The 15,293-nt window shown below is 41.6% G+C and overlaps 1 protein-coding gene across 29 annotated transcripts in view; it reads left to right on the forward strand.

Annotated features, from left to right (window-relative positions):
- The window catches only part of LOC144591791 (receptor-type tyrosine-protein phosphatase delta-like), a 1,768,335-nt gene that overhangs the window by 1,606,259 nt on the left and 146,783 nt on the right, over nucleotides 1-15,293 (forward strand). For all 29 annotated transcript variants that reach the window (XM_078395814.1, XM_078395847.1, XM_078395838.1 and 26 more), the window contains 2 exons: nucleotides 7,971-8,104; nucleotides 13,233-13,377. In XM_078395814.1, coding sequence (XP_078251940.1) covers nucleotides 7,971-8,104; nucleotides 13,233-13,377 — 279 coding nt within the window. The remainder of the gene's footprint in view (nucleotides 1-7,970; nucleotides 8,105-13,232; nucleotides 13,378-15,293) is intronic.

A 15,293-nucleotide genomic window follows, 5' to 3' on the forward strand; every position in this document is an offset into this window, starting at 1 on the left:
ACCAGCTCCACCGTTGCACCACCATGCTGCCCTCGTGTAGTGATAGTTCAATGATAGTTGAAAGGACCAGCAAGCCGTGGGTGACCTGGAGAATCAGAATCATCCCCGTTTCTCCAGGCAGGTAATTTCTCAGACTTTTTCTTGATAACCCCGACCTCCTGCTGATATTCTCAGACTGCCCACGAGTCTACCCTGCGCAGCCCACAGTTCCCTACCAATAGCCACTCCACCACTCATCCCAGCTCCCCAATCCAATTACACCACAATGTCGCTCCATCTCCATGCTCCGGGGCTGGCACACTGGCACAGCAATAGAGTTGCTGCCTTACAGCATCCTGTTTACGGGTTCTGTCTGTAGATAGTTTCTCCGTTCTCCCTTTGACCGTGTGGCTTTTTTTCTGGGTGGTCCGGTTTCCTCACACATTCCAAAGACCTGTGGGTTAATTGGCTTCTGTTCATTGCTCCCAATTTGTGTAGAAGAGAACTAGTGTATGTGGGATTGTTGGTCGTGCAGACTCGGTGGGCCGAAGGACCTGTTTCCATGCTGTATCTCTAAACTAAATCTCCCACACGCAGTGATCCACTTCCCATTCCCACATCATTAAGTTCAAACTCTCCTCCCTATTATTCCCTTTCCCAGAACTCTCAGCATTTCTCACTTATTACTTTCCCCCCCCCCCCCCCCCCCCCCCCATCTGCTCCACACCCACCCTCTGATCTGTCTGGTAAACATGAAGGAAAGGCCTCTGTGCATATTTGCAATTGTCAGCCCAAGGTCAATTATTTGAGCCAAAAGGAACATGATTTCCTATAGACCTCAGGAACACATAAGAAGGATACGAGTCAAATTCGGACAAGCAGGATCGGCTTAAATGGGCATCTTGGTTGGTTGTGGCAGTGTTGTAATGTGAGTTTATACAAATAAACATTTCCAGATCCTGGGACAATGACACATTTCAATTTGGTGTCAACAAAATAGATGCTGCATTTTCCTTCATTATGGCATTGGTACATTTCAGATTACCCTAATTTGTTGTGGTGTATCCCACAGTCATTAAATGCATTAAAAAATATATACACTGTCCAGTGACTGGTCTTTGCTGCCAGCTTATCTGAAGCTCTTGGCACATCTGAAATGTCCATGCAGACTGACATCACCTGAAGATGGGAACAGGACAATTCTGAATCAAGACTGTGCATAATGTGGTTGCAACTCTGATTGTTTCCATTACAAATGAAGAGACTTGTAAAATATGATTGTCAAATCTGAATAATATAGAGAGCATAATTTTACGTTATGTTTTGGAGACAAGTGTAATACTTTACCACCAGTAGAAAACGGAAAAGTGGGCTGGTATTGTCAGTGAATGGTGATTCTGATTATGACCGTGTGGTTTACCCATTGTCGCTCTTTGCTGTCTGCATCCAAAAGGCCTTAAAGTGGGTGAGGGCTTATGTATAAAGTCTCCATAATTTAGCATCACTGATAGAGCTTAAAATTGTGATTCCACATATGTTACTTGAGATTATTGAACCCATCTTTGTGCAAAATGTCATCTTCTGAGTTTGGAACTTTGGTAGTATTTAATGCGAATAGAAAATGCACTATGTTTGTATAAGTATGTGTTCATCAGTTTGTGCATTACTAATGGCAAAGGACCTCTTCCAGGTAGTTATTTAGGGCTGTTTCATTCATGTTTTGGAAGGGTGGCAATGTGGTAATTTGACATCTTTGGTGCTTTAGTTCATTTATGTTTTACTTCTTCCTTCTATCTCCTCCAATTTCTTAGAAATGGTAAATGGGAACAAAAGGGAGGAGTCGGTTACATGCCCCTTCAAATCTGCTCCATTCAGTAAGATCATGGTTGGTTATATCGTGCTCGCAGTTCCACTTTCCTGTCTGTTCGCAATAAAACCTTTACACTAAAAATCTGTTTATCTTGGCCTTCAACATATTCAATGCTTCTGCTTCCACAGCCTTCTGCCTTAAAGAATTCCAAGGATTTACAACTCTCTGAAGAATAAATTCTTCCTTCTTTTATGCGTGGCCTCTTACCCTGAATTCAGGCCCCTGGTTCTGAGTTTCAAATGAGGGAAAACATCTTCTCAGTATCAACCTTGTCAAGAGCCTCAGTACTGCAGACAGGAACTCCCCGACTTACGTAGTGGTTGATGTACGTAAACTCCTACTTACATAGGCAATTCTTTTAACCCCACGGCTTTATTTCTGTGTTGCACATCTCAGTAGTCTTGGGAGCAGTGAGCTACTGTGCATGCGGCCATTTTCACAAGCCAGACAGCTGTTCTCGTGGATGGTCCCAGGTGGTCATCACGTCGGAGCACCCATATGGTCTCCGTGTTGGAGCTCCCATGTGGTCTCCGCATCAGTTCCAAAGTGGTCTCTGCTGCAGAGCTCTCATGTAGTCTCCAATTCCGAGCTCCCACTTGGTCTCCAAGTTGGAGATCCCATGCAGTCTCCAGGTCGGAGATCCCATGCGGTCTCCGTGTCAAACAGTAAATTTGTATGTGCGCAGTAGCACTTCTATTTCTGACTTGCATAACATCTGAATCACGCGAGGGTTCGCAGGACGTGACCCTGATGTAAGTCGAGGAGCTTTTATAAGTTCCATTAAGATCACAACTCATTATTCCAAACTTCAATGACTGTAAACTCAACCTCAATAGTCAACCCCGAGGAATAACCGATTGAACCTCTTCATTTCAAGTATATCCCTCCTTAAAAAAGATCAATATTTTATCTGTACTGCAAGTATGTTCTGTCCAACAACATGTAAAATTGTAACAAGACTTCCCTGTCTTTATACTCTATCTCTCTTGCAATGAAGCTCAACATTCAGTTAGCCTTATATTTACTTATTGCACCTCCATGGTACTAAGCACAATACAGTTATATATTGTCTGCACATTCATCATCAGTTTGTAGTGCTAAACGTGCTACATCAGCACATTAGTGCATTGTGCTGTACCTCTGAAATTCAGTCAAGGTTTGCAGAGCAAAATATACAGTAGCAATCATGCTATTATATAGCATGGTGAGTGCAAGTGTTTAAGAACGAATGTCTGTAAAGCATTTATTGTCAAAGTCACCAATATTGACAGTAAGCAGGAACTGACACATATAACCATATAACCATATAACCATATAACAACCACAGCACGGAAACAGGCCCGTTCGGCCCTACCAGTCCACGCCGACCACTCTCTCTGACCTAGTCTCATCTACCTGCTCTCAGACCATAACCCTCTAATCCCCTCATCCATATACCTATCCAATTTACTCTTAAATAATAAAATCGAGCCTGCCTCCACCACTTCCACCGGAAGCCCATTCCATACAGCCACCACCCTCTGAGTAAAGAAGTTACCCCTCATGTTACCCCTAAACTTTTGTCCCTCAATTCTGAAGCTATGTCCCCTTGTTGGAATCTTCCCCACTCTCAAAGGGAAAAGCCTACCCACGTCAACTCTGTCCGTCCCTCTTAAATTTTTTAAAACCTCTATCAAGTCCCCCCTCAACCTTCTACGCACCAAAGAATAAAGACCCAACCTGTTCAACCTCTCTCTGTAACTTAAGTGCTGAAACCCTGGCAACATTCTAGTAAATCTCCTCTGTACCCTCTCCATTTTGTCGACATCCTTCCTATAATTTGGCGACCAGAACTGCACACCATACTCCAGATTCGGCCTCACCAATTTTAACATTACATCGCAACTTCTATATTCGATGCTCTGATTTATACAGGCAAGCATACCAAACGCCTTCTTCACCACCCTATCCACATGAGATTCCACCTTCAGGGAACAATGCACAGTTATTCCCAGATCCCTCTGTTCCACTGCATTCCTCAATTCCCTACCATTTACCCTGTACGTCCTATTTTGATTTGTCCTACCAAAATGCAGCACCTCACACTTATCAGCATTAAACTCCATCTGCCATCTTTCAGCCCGCCCTTCCAAAAGGCCCAAGTCTCTCTGTAGATTTTGAAACTCTACTTCATTATTAACTACACCACCTATCTTAGTATCATCTGCATATTTACTAATCCAATTTGCCACACCATCATCCAGATCATTAATGTAAATGACAAACAACAGTGGACCCAACACAGATCCTTGGGGTACTCCACTAGACACTGGCCTCCAACCTGACATACAATTGTCAACCATTACCCTCTGGTATCTCCCATTCAGCCATTGTTGAATCCATCTTGCAACCTCACTATTAATACCCAACGATTACATTACATGTCTGTACATTAAAGATATTGCACACCTGAAGGACTGATCCCCTGCAACTTAAACTTGTATGCAATTCTCTCATCTGAAGAAGGGTTCTGACTCGAAATGTCACCTATTCCTTTTCTCTAGAGATCCTGCTTGACCCTTTGAGTTACTCCAGCATTTTGTGTCTATCTTTTGTCATTCTCTGGAAACTGACCAGTGATTCCATGGAGGAGTTGATCTCACCCTGATCACTGGTGTCGGCAGATTTCCTTGGAAGTTGCTCTCCCATCAGTCGGAATGCAGCCTTTAAATCAGTGCACACTTAAAACACTTAGTTAGTTGTTTACTGTTGACTGTCCTGATTTCAGGTCCTGTCTGTACAGAATTTGAACATTCTCCCTATGACCGCGTGGGTTTCCTCCATGTGCTCCAGTTTCCTCCCACATCCCAAGGACGTGCAGGTTTGCAGGTTAATTGGTCTCTGTAAATTTCATAGGGAATGGTTGCGAAAGTGGAATAACAAAGAACTAGTGTGAACAGGGTGACCGATGGTCAGTGTGGACTCAGTAGGTCTAAAGGCCTGTTTTCATGCCGTATCTTTCAATCTTTCAAAATTGTGTTCTCTGCTTCAATGGTATATGTCTTATCAATTTTCAATTGTTCTTCATGAGAGTTTTCCATTCTTCCTAAGGATTGGTTCCAGTCAGAGTAATGTGTATTATTATCCTTCCAATGGCAGGTTCTTGCCCAAATACTGCTCTTCTATGTAGCCCCTTTTAAGCCCCACATGGAAAGTCAAATTTGTAAGTAAGCATTTATTACCCATGTTTAATTGCCCCTGAACAGAATGATTTGTCAGGTCATTTCAATAGCTGTTTAAGAGCCAACTGTGTTGCTGTGGCTCTGGAGTAAGATAAGGAGGAAAAATATCCTCCCCAATTGAACATTAAGGAAACAGATGGGTTTTTATGGTAGCCTTTTGGTTTCACAGTCATTGTTACAACTGACCACCTTGTCTTTATTTTAAATTATTATGAACAGAACTTAAATTCCACAGCTGCCATCGTAGGATTTTAATTCAGCTCTCTGTTTTTTTTTGAGAAACAAAGAACTGCAGATGCTGGTTAATACACAAAAGGACATAAAGTGCTGGAGTAACTCAGCGAGTCAGGCAGCCTTTCTGGGGAACATGGATAGGTGACGTTTCAGGTCGAGACCATTCTTCAAACTGAATTTTTTTGTCGTTGGCCTCCAGATTATTTGCAAAACACAAAGTGCTGGAAGAAATAAGCGGCTCAGGCAGCGACTGGAGGGAAATGGATGGATTATTGGTTTGGTAATTTGATCACAGCACCACGACCTTTTACTGAGGTGCATTATAAGGTCTCTATCAGAATAATAGGTTTAAGATGCAGAGAAAGAGGTGAGAGGCAGGAGATAAGAAAATAAAACAATGACTGTGAGGGGCGGGGGGGGGGGGGGGGGGGGGGAATACCAGGACCGATAGCATAAGGTAATTTAAGCCAACAGGTTGAAAATGTGCAGAACAATAATTTGCAATTATCAAAGGAATTCTTGAAATTTACACTTTAAATACCAATAATCTGAATTTGTTGAAGACAACGTATTGTCCAGAAGGCTGTAATGTATGAAGTTTGACTGTGAATTGCAATTGCTTGAGATCGCACTGAGCTTTGTGATATGAGGAAGTCAAAGGCAGAAAGGTTAGGGTGGGAGTGGGACAAAGAATTAAAGAGACAGATGACTGGGTGGAGATGTTGTACAAAGCGATCAGCCAAGCTGCATTTGATCTCCGCAGAATTCCAGAATCCATTATGTAAGCATGAGTTACATTGTAAGTACACGTAGTTGACTTGAAATGAATATTTGGGGCATTGAATGTAAAATCTTTTTTCCCCTTTAAGCATTATGACAGGTTCCTCCTGTTTCATCTCCATGAATACTCACTCCTCCTCCTATAGCATCTTCCCACACAACAAAGCAATGCAAAATGTCCCCTTTCCCTTGCCTTCTTCCCGCTGTTGCATGACCAAACAATCTGAATTTAATGGAGCTGAACATCAAAGAAGAAATACATGATAATCAACATGGTTCCATGGAGCAAAGTTGAATTTCTATCCAGGAAATCACATAACATATTTGTGCAATATACATATCTCGTGTTTCCATTTTAGCTGCCCTCATCCCCAACAGCACTCCTACAAATTCAATCGCACTCTCAAACCCCATTTGCTTTGGATTTGCTGGTGAAGGTTCAGTTGACTGACTGAGTAGAGGAAGCTGTGGCCTGATCTGGCAGTTCTCAGGATGATATGAATTCCAAAAAAGTACTAATTCATTCTCATAGCTCTCACACTAAATATTTTTAGCGTGAAAAACTTGTGCTTCCTGCACAATTCTACAAAATTGTTGTAGAAACCATAGGAAAAAAATCACAGTGCATACATTTTTATGAACAGTAAAATTCTTGTTTTCGCTTGATGAACTCTCCCTATTCAATGATTCAATCATTATATGAAGAGATTATCATAAGGATACAGTCCTTGTATGAGCAAATAGGATTAGTGTAGATCAACGAAAAGGTTGATATAATTGTGGTGAACTGAAGGGCAGGTCTGTTGTTCAACTCTATGATTATTATGGGAATTGCACCCAGTTCACCCATCTTAATAGCTTTAAAAAAAATTACAATTTATAAAAACATTTGTTTCTGTTGTTCATGCATGTGAGATGCATTATATTAATGTATGTGGACACAAATTGTTGGAGTTACTCAGCGGGACAGGCAGCATCTCTGGAGAGAAGAATGGATGACGTTTCGGGTCGAGACCCATCTTCAGTCTGAAGAAGGGTCTCAACCTGAAACGTCACCCATTCCTTCTCACCAGAGATGCTGCCTGTCCCGCTGAGTTACTCCAGCATTTTGTGACTCTCTTCAGTTTAAACCAGTCCCTTCCTACACATATTAATGTATGTACTTTGTTTAAAAAAAAACTAAGTGCTGGAGTAACTCAGCAAGTGAGGCAGCATCTCTGTAGAACATGGATAGGTGATGTTACGGGTTGGAATCCAAACTTTTTCAGGTGTGAAGAAGGGTTCCAACTCAAAACGTTACCTATCTATGTTCTCCAGAGATGCTGCCTTACCTGCTGAGTTACTCCAGCACTTTGTGTCATTTTTTGTAAACCAGCATCTGCAGTTCTTTGTGTCTCCGTGTGCTTTCTTAGTTCCTTATTCTCCCACCATCCTGGTTTCCAGGTTACTTTGGTGTGGCACAGACAGTAATATAAAAATCAATATCATAAAGCTATGGAATGATGCTGTCTGAATTCAATATCAAGTCACATATTTCACATATTTATTTAATGATTATCCTAAATCTGTGCACCTTGATCCAGTTATCTCTGCTTCAAATCCTGCATTCTCCAGCAATATTTGGTCCTGACCAGTACTGCGGGAAATCTATGAGGGCACAAGTGTATATTTTTAACGGAAATTAGCTTTGTAATGAAATGTTAATACATGGGAAGTAAAATTGGCCTTTAAGCCTTGTTAATGGTTTGGCTAGTGTTTACTTTACTTAATGGCCTTTGATTTGCCTCTACAGATAGAGGATTTGATTACTACCGATCTACTATCTTCCAGCAGAGACAAGCATTATTAGTCCATTAAATCAGATTTTTTTCTTTTCTTTTTTCAAGTTCCAAGCCAACCAAATAACTTCAAGGCAGAACCAAAATCAGACACAAGCATAATGCTATCGTGGACGTCGCCACGGCAAGACACCATTATCAGATACGAGTTGCATTACTTAGAGGGAGAGGATGGCCAAGAGGTAAGACACATTATGATTTCTCATAGTTGCTACTGAAAACGGGGGGGGGGGGGATGTTATGAGAATAATTTAAAATGGCACTTATTTTAAATTAAATATCTTTATTGAGCCATCAAAAAATGGGTACAGATTATGTTGCCATATCCAAGCTCATTTTTTCCAAATGTACAAAACAGAACATTTGAGTATTATACAAACAATATGGGCAGGCATGTTTATAAAAACAACATCAGAAAAATAAACAATGGGGGGAAAAAGTAGTAAATAATAAAAAAATAAAAAAATAAATACATAAGTAAAGTGTAGAAGGCGACTACAGTACATAGGGAGCAGTTCAGTGCAATAATTATTTTGTGAAGACTCACTTATTTTAAAATCAAAACTTAGTCTCAACTCACAAGTTAAACATTGCCATTATCACGCATGTCATTTAATGGGAACAGTACATCATCCTAGAGCTTGCGACCCGTGTACAACAGAATACTGTCCTTCAACTGTTCCATTCCACTGGTCACTTTCATGTAAGTGGTCACAAATATGAGAAATTAGAGTGAGATCGAAATGAAATTTCTCTCGGTTTTGGGGGTTACATTTGAGTATTTCTGATGCCCGCTTGGTGTCAATTTCAGGGAAACCATTTTTTGTTCATGTCCATTTCAATACCTCTCCCTTTAGAACATTTTATCAACAACTCATGGGTGTAGTCTCAAGTACCAGTAACAACGGGTCACGTGAGTGCACAAGTAATGAGTGTGCAAAAGGTTTGTGCATGCCTTTGATGAGTCTCAAAGGGCACCTCAGTCCATTTTGCAGCTGTAAAGGAAGAAGGGAAAATGAAAGCCACAATGCAAGTTGGGAACCTACCGAGCAGCAATCGCCCAAGCTGTGCCTGGCTGCTGATGTTGTGGGCTTATGAGGCATGGGATTTTGCACCAACAGTGGTTCACCATACGTCTGCGCTGAAGCATGCCTGCCAGGAGGTGAAGCCAAGTCTCCAGCTACACCTGGCATATACCATTCAAAGTTTGTTTAAGAATCCATCCAGCCATTCGCACGGTATTACCTCTGCCTCTTTCATGACCCAGACTTTGAACAAGACTGTTATCCGCGATAGAGTTCAGTTTAGAGATACAGCATGGAAACAAACCATTTGGCCCCACCAAATCCGCACTGGTCAATGAACACTGCTAATGCCAGTTCCATCTTTTCCCACTTTCACATCCACTCTCTACACACTAGTGGCAATTTTCTACCGAGGCCAATTAACCTACAAAGCTGCACGTCTTTGGCCCATGGGAGGAAACTGGAGCACCTGGGAGGAAACACACTTGGCTAGAGGGCAAGCATGCAAGCTCCGCACAGACAGGACCCGAGGTCAGGATCGAACCCGGGTCTTTCGTACAGTGAGGCAGCAGCTTAAGCAGCTCTGCCACCATGCTGCCCTATTGCTAGGGCAGGTGCCAATGCAAGCACAGGCAATTAGACTAAATGAACTTTAGATGACTAGATCTTCAATTTTCCTCTGAAAGTTCTCTGTTTCTTATTGTCACCAATGATTAAGAAAAAAACCCCACTTCTGTAGGTTTATATTTATATTTCCATGCTTTGGTTATCAGAATAGTAGAGGTGGTAATGAAGATTAGAATTGAAATGGGATCAGAACAACCAGGGTCTGTCAATAGGAAAACCATTCAGCAGGGCCTTGAAGAAAGTGAAGACGTTGAGAATGCTGCAGAAACATTTATCCTTGTTTCACCCATAGAAAGAGAGACAACCTAGCCAGACCTTATTTCACCGTAGTACAAGTCAAATATTGAGGCCCATAATGTGGAGATGTGCTCTTTATCCTACCCATCATACCAGTAAATGCAAGTGAATGCGATCACTGCTGTCTCCCTGCATATTATTTTTAAATAACTTAATGATTTTTAGTAGCCATTCTCATCTATTAGTAATTCAGTCCCCAAAAATGTAAATATCTGTCTAAGGTAATTGGGGTGTATTATAATGATGTGCCTGGATTATGCTTTAGGGAATGTGAGTGATCTTTTTTCACTGATGCAACAGACACCATCTTTGACAGAGATGTTGCCCAGAAATATTTGTTAGGCAAGATTCTACTTGTCTTGGTCTTATCATTAGGTTTGGTTTCCCGGTTCTTCTGGAACAAAGAACCAACACTCACCTACCACCAAATTGAGAGAGTAGTCCACTTCTGTCAGTGGGGTCTCAACCCGAAACATCACCAATTCCTTTTCTCCAGAGATGCTTCCCTGACCCATTGAGTTACTCCAGCATTTTGTGTGTATATCTTCGGTGTAAACCAGCATCTGCAATTCCTTCCTGCACAATAGTCTCTACTCTTCTGCTAACCAAGGCAAAGAAATCGAAATGTAAATCTACATCTCTGAGCTCACCTAATGTTTTTTACATTAATCCCCGGCAGTTTACTTTTCTACCAATAAACAAATTTGCATCTCCAGACCCACTCATTCCAAAAAGATAATAGTATAAAGGGTTAAATAAGACAATAAAGAAACTAGTGGCAAATTCGCTAAAAATGTAAAATGTACCTTTAAAATGATATTTTATTTTATTATGTCCTCTGCATAATCTCCAGTACATCTGGCAGTTCTTCAAAACCCTGAAAATCCATTGTAAATGGGTGTTATTCACCTTGTGCAGCATTATATTAGGAATTGACATGCAGAATGGACACATTTCCGCATTGGTATTAAAATGAAGCATCTGCCTGTGTAAAGAGCCAGGTCCAGCCTTGTCAGTCTGGCACTGGTGAGCACAGGCAGCTGACAGGGACCATTAGACTAGAGGAAGAGTGTTCAGTGCATCAATTGCGTGGTTCTCCAATTCCACACTGCTTTGTTTTTCAGTCACTGTGTTGCAGTGACAAGCATTGAAAATCATTTTCACTCACTTGCCGACAGCAGGAGGAGGGTGGTAGCATGGAAAGCACTTTCAAATCCCTGCCAGATTTTAAAGCTTGATAGGATCTGATCTGAGACCCGGGATCAATGCAGTGAATCAGTCAGCAGAGGAACTAATTCAACACCCAGACAGTTCAGGAAAGATTAAAATCCGAAACGATCGTTTCTTTTCCAGAAGCAAAAATTTATCGCATAGAACTCACTAGCATTCAGCCTTCACTAAGATACTGAAGGATAGTTCAGCTTGAAATAAGGGAGAATATATATGAAAGGCCACAAAGAGATGGAGTAACTCAGCCGGTCAGGCAGCATCTCTGGGGAGCATGGATAGGTGAGTGGATAGTTCCTGACCTGAAACGTCACCTATCCATGTTCTTCAGAGATGCTGCCTGGCCTGTTGCTCCGGCACTTTGTGGTATTTTGTGTATAACCAGCATCTGCAGTTATTTGTTCCCAGAATATATATAATGTGGATCTCTAGTTGAGGTAATGTAGGGACACAAATGAGCACCACTTGTGTTGTATTTTCCTATATATATTTTACTTGTAGCTGGTCACGGGCTTTTTCCCAACCAACATGGCATGCTAGACAGTTTCCCAGGCAACAGCAGATGGACAGTCAGCTGAATGTTATGAGAACTGAAGATTGGCAGTGCTTGAAAATACCCTTCACAAAGGAATTCACAATGTTCATGCCTTTGCAGTAAATGCTAGTGACAATCTGAATGTGCTTCATTGCTTAGAAGATGTAGATCATTTTTTTTCTATGCTGGGCAGTATGCAGTAGAGTTGCTGCCTTACTGTGCCAGAGACCTGGGTTCAATCCTGACTACGGGAGCTGTTTGTACGGAGTTCGTACGTTCTCTCCGTGCCTGTGTGAGTATTCCCCGGGTGCTCCGATTTCCCACCCCACTCCAAAGACGTACAGGTTTGTAGGTTAATTGGCTTGGTAAAATTTGTAAATTGTCTCTAGTATGTAATGTGTGCTCGTGTAACAGGGATCGCTGGTCGGCGCGGGCTCAGTGGGCCGAACGACCTGTTTCTGCACTGTATCTCTAAACGAAACTAAACTAAAGTACCTACTTTTGCTGCAATTTTATTCAGTTTCTTTATTCCCAATCGTGGATGTTAGTTTTCATTGCAGGGTCATTATCACTTCCTCCTCTGGACAAAAAGAGATTAAATATCTTGTTTGTAAATATGTTTTGTGTACTTGTAGTATGATTTCCTAATGCTCACACTCAATGCCATGGCCAATGAAGTGAAGCATGCCATACACCGTCCACACCACCCTGTCCACCTATGTTCCCGTTTTCAGGGGAGTGTGTACTTGTACTCCAAGGTCTCTGTTCAACACCAATCAGCATTATCAACTCTCAGTGTTGCAAGTGCATGTAGCTCCCCTCAATTCACCTTCACACACCGTGTCCATCCCCTTACCCCACTGTGCAAATAATTGGGGTGTCTTTCATTAGTGTTAGGGTTAGCACTTATTAGTACGACTTGTGAAGTTAGTGGTATGTTATTAAAACTTCACACAGATACAGTATTGGGTATTATTCTGAGGTTAGGATAAAGGTTGTTGTTGAAACAGAACAAAAGGTGGTCTTTCCCATCCTGGGATGGTATGGTGCGGCCAGAATACATGCTTTCAATCTGACTGTGATTTAGCTTTCAAAATCAGTGTACAATTTTTTGTATAAGCTTGGATGGTCATTTTTTTAACGGTAATTTGTCAATTCTTCACTATGTCAAGGGTGGCACAGCAGTAGAGCTGCTGCCTCTCAGCACCCACGGACCCGGGTTTGATCCCAACTACGGGTGCCATCTGTGCAGAGTTTGAACGTTCTCCCTGTGACCACGTGGGTTTTCTCTGGGTGCTCCAGTTCTTCCCACATTCCAAAGACGTGTAGGTTTGTAGGTTAATTCACTTCTATAAATCGCCCCAGTGTGTCAGATAGAACTAGTGCACAGGTGATCAATGGCTGGTGTGGACTCAGTTGGCCGAAGGGCCTGTTTCCATACTGGATCTTTAACCTGTAAGCTACAGTAAGTTATGTTTACCTGATGAGTGGCCATTACTCTGAGAGTTTACATGTGTGATGGTGTCATTTTATTCTCGATCTTCCACAAATTAGACTGCATGGTGGAAAGTACTTTCTAATCTCTTCTTCCCTCCTCAGCAACTCGTTACATTCGAGCCAAAGACATCCTACCTTTTAGAGGATCTCAAACCAAACACCGTGTACCAGTTCCGTCTGGCTGCTCGGTCTGAGCACGGCCTTGGTGCCTCGACTGCGCAGACTTCAGCTCAAACCATGGAAACTAGTAGGTTTTCTTCTGTTGACAAATTGACTGATTTCTGGTTTGCTTTGTTCCTCTGATGGGATTAGGCTGTCAATAACAGCCGACTATGTGCCAATAAAACAGTTAGGCTTCAGTAGGAAAGAAGCATACAGGACTGAAAAGGTTTAGTTTTCATGCTGGTGGGATTGTTGTGTCCATGTTTACAGTGACTAAAACATACTTTATCTCATGAATAGCAGGTTTCAAAGTTAGTTGATCTTTGTTGCACCTTTAAGCATAATTTTATCTTAAATGTGCTTCATCTGTTCCTTCAAAATAATTTATGCTTCACGACATGGATTGCATTTGGCTTCTAATTTGCCATCTATTTTTCATAAATTTGTTCTAGTTAAGAGTTAGCAATAGCATTTCTTGTGTTCATCAGCAGGAATGAACCAGGGATTTGAACTTTTAGTATTCTCAGTTCAAAATAAAAAATGGTGCTGATAATGCTCTACATTTCATGTGCAAGGAATAATGAGAAAACTTGTAAAGGTCAACTAACTGCAGAATTATCTGTTATACTCTCAGTGTCATTACTTTCAATAAACTCCTGAAGGTCAAATGACAATATTGAATTCTGGGCACCACTTAATGAAATGATAATTTAAAGTTATTTTAATACCAATAACGGCTGTTGTAATACCTCTGGTGCTGGGTGTTCTCTGATGGAGCTGATTTTTAGATGCACTTACAGATATGAGTCCCATGGCGCAGATGCAGAGTTTATCTGACTTAAACCTGTTTGTACCCATAACATCAAACCGAGCAGGTAACATTTAATAATGAACAGTATCGAGGGTCAGATTTGATTTTCCAAATAACACTTTTGCCAATAGTTAGGATAATTTGGAATACAATCGTCATGTTATTCAGACTTTGTTTTCAAGATGCAGATATAAAATGAGAAGATGCAATCGAGGTTAAGGACTGACAATTCCTCTGGGTCACTGTCAATGACAGAAGTAGGGTCAGGGTTAGGGTGGACATTGGAATTTAGAAGGATGAGAGAGGATCTTATCGAAACGTATAAGATTATTAAGGGGTTGGACACGTTAGAGGCAGGAAACATGTTCCCAATGTTGGGGGAGTCCAGAACAAGGGGCCACAGTTTAAGAATAAGGGGTGGGCCATTTAGAACTGAGATGAGGAAAAACTTTTTCAGTCAGAGAGTTGTGAATCTGTGGAATTCTCTGCCCTGGAAGGCAGTGGAGGCCAATTCTCTGAATGCATTCAAGAGAGAGCTAGATAGAGCTCTTAAGGATAGCGGAGTCAGGGGGTACGGGGAGAAGGCAGGAATGGGGTACTGATTGAGAATGATCAGCCATGATCACATTGAATGGCGGTGCTGGCTCGAAGGGCCGAATGGCCTCCTCCTGCACCTATTGTCTATTGACATCTGATCAGTCACTGGACTAACTTTAATCAGTCCTATCTTCATTGTTCAAGGTTTATTTGGCAAGAAAATAGTACCTCAAGAGTGCACATGCTCTTCAGAGTCACCAAGTGTCATGTTGCGTAAAAACAGATTATTCACTACAACACCAGTAAACTCCCCTTAAAACTCCCTGAAGCTGAGTAGATGTTTTAATTGAGAATCATGTGAGGATTTCTCATTCAGTGAATTTTCTATTGCCTTTCTTATGCCAGCCAACTGTAAGAAAGTAGGTGAACTCTGATCATATTGAATGGCGAGGCAGGCTTGAGGAACCAAGTGACCGACTGCGGTTCCCACTTTCGCATCTTCTTATGATCACTCAGATGCCAAAGGCACTGTGCAATCCATATCAATCAGAATGTGGTTCTGCCATTACCTATCCAGAGGCATACATATTACTGCAAGCAGTTAGGAATTAAGAAAGCTGGGCTTGCCTCTCAACGCTGTTTTAATCATAGTC

This window comes from Rhinoraja longicauda, chromosome 3 (assembly GCF_053455715.1).
Source record: "Rhinoraja longicauda isolate Sanriku21f chromosome 3, sRhiLon1.1, whole genome shotgun sequence".
NCBI lineage: Eukaryota > Metazoa > Chordata > Chondrichthyes > Rajiformes > Arhynchobatidae > Rhinoraja > Rhinoraja longicauda.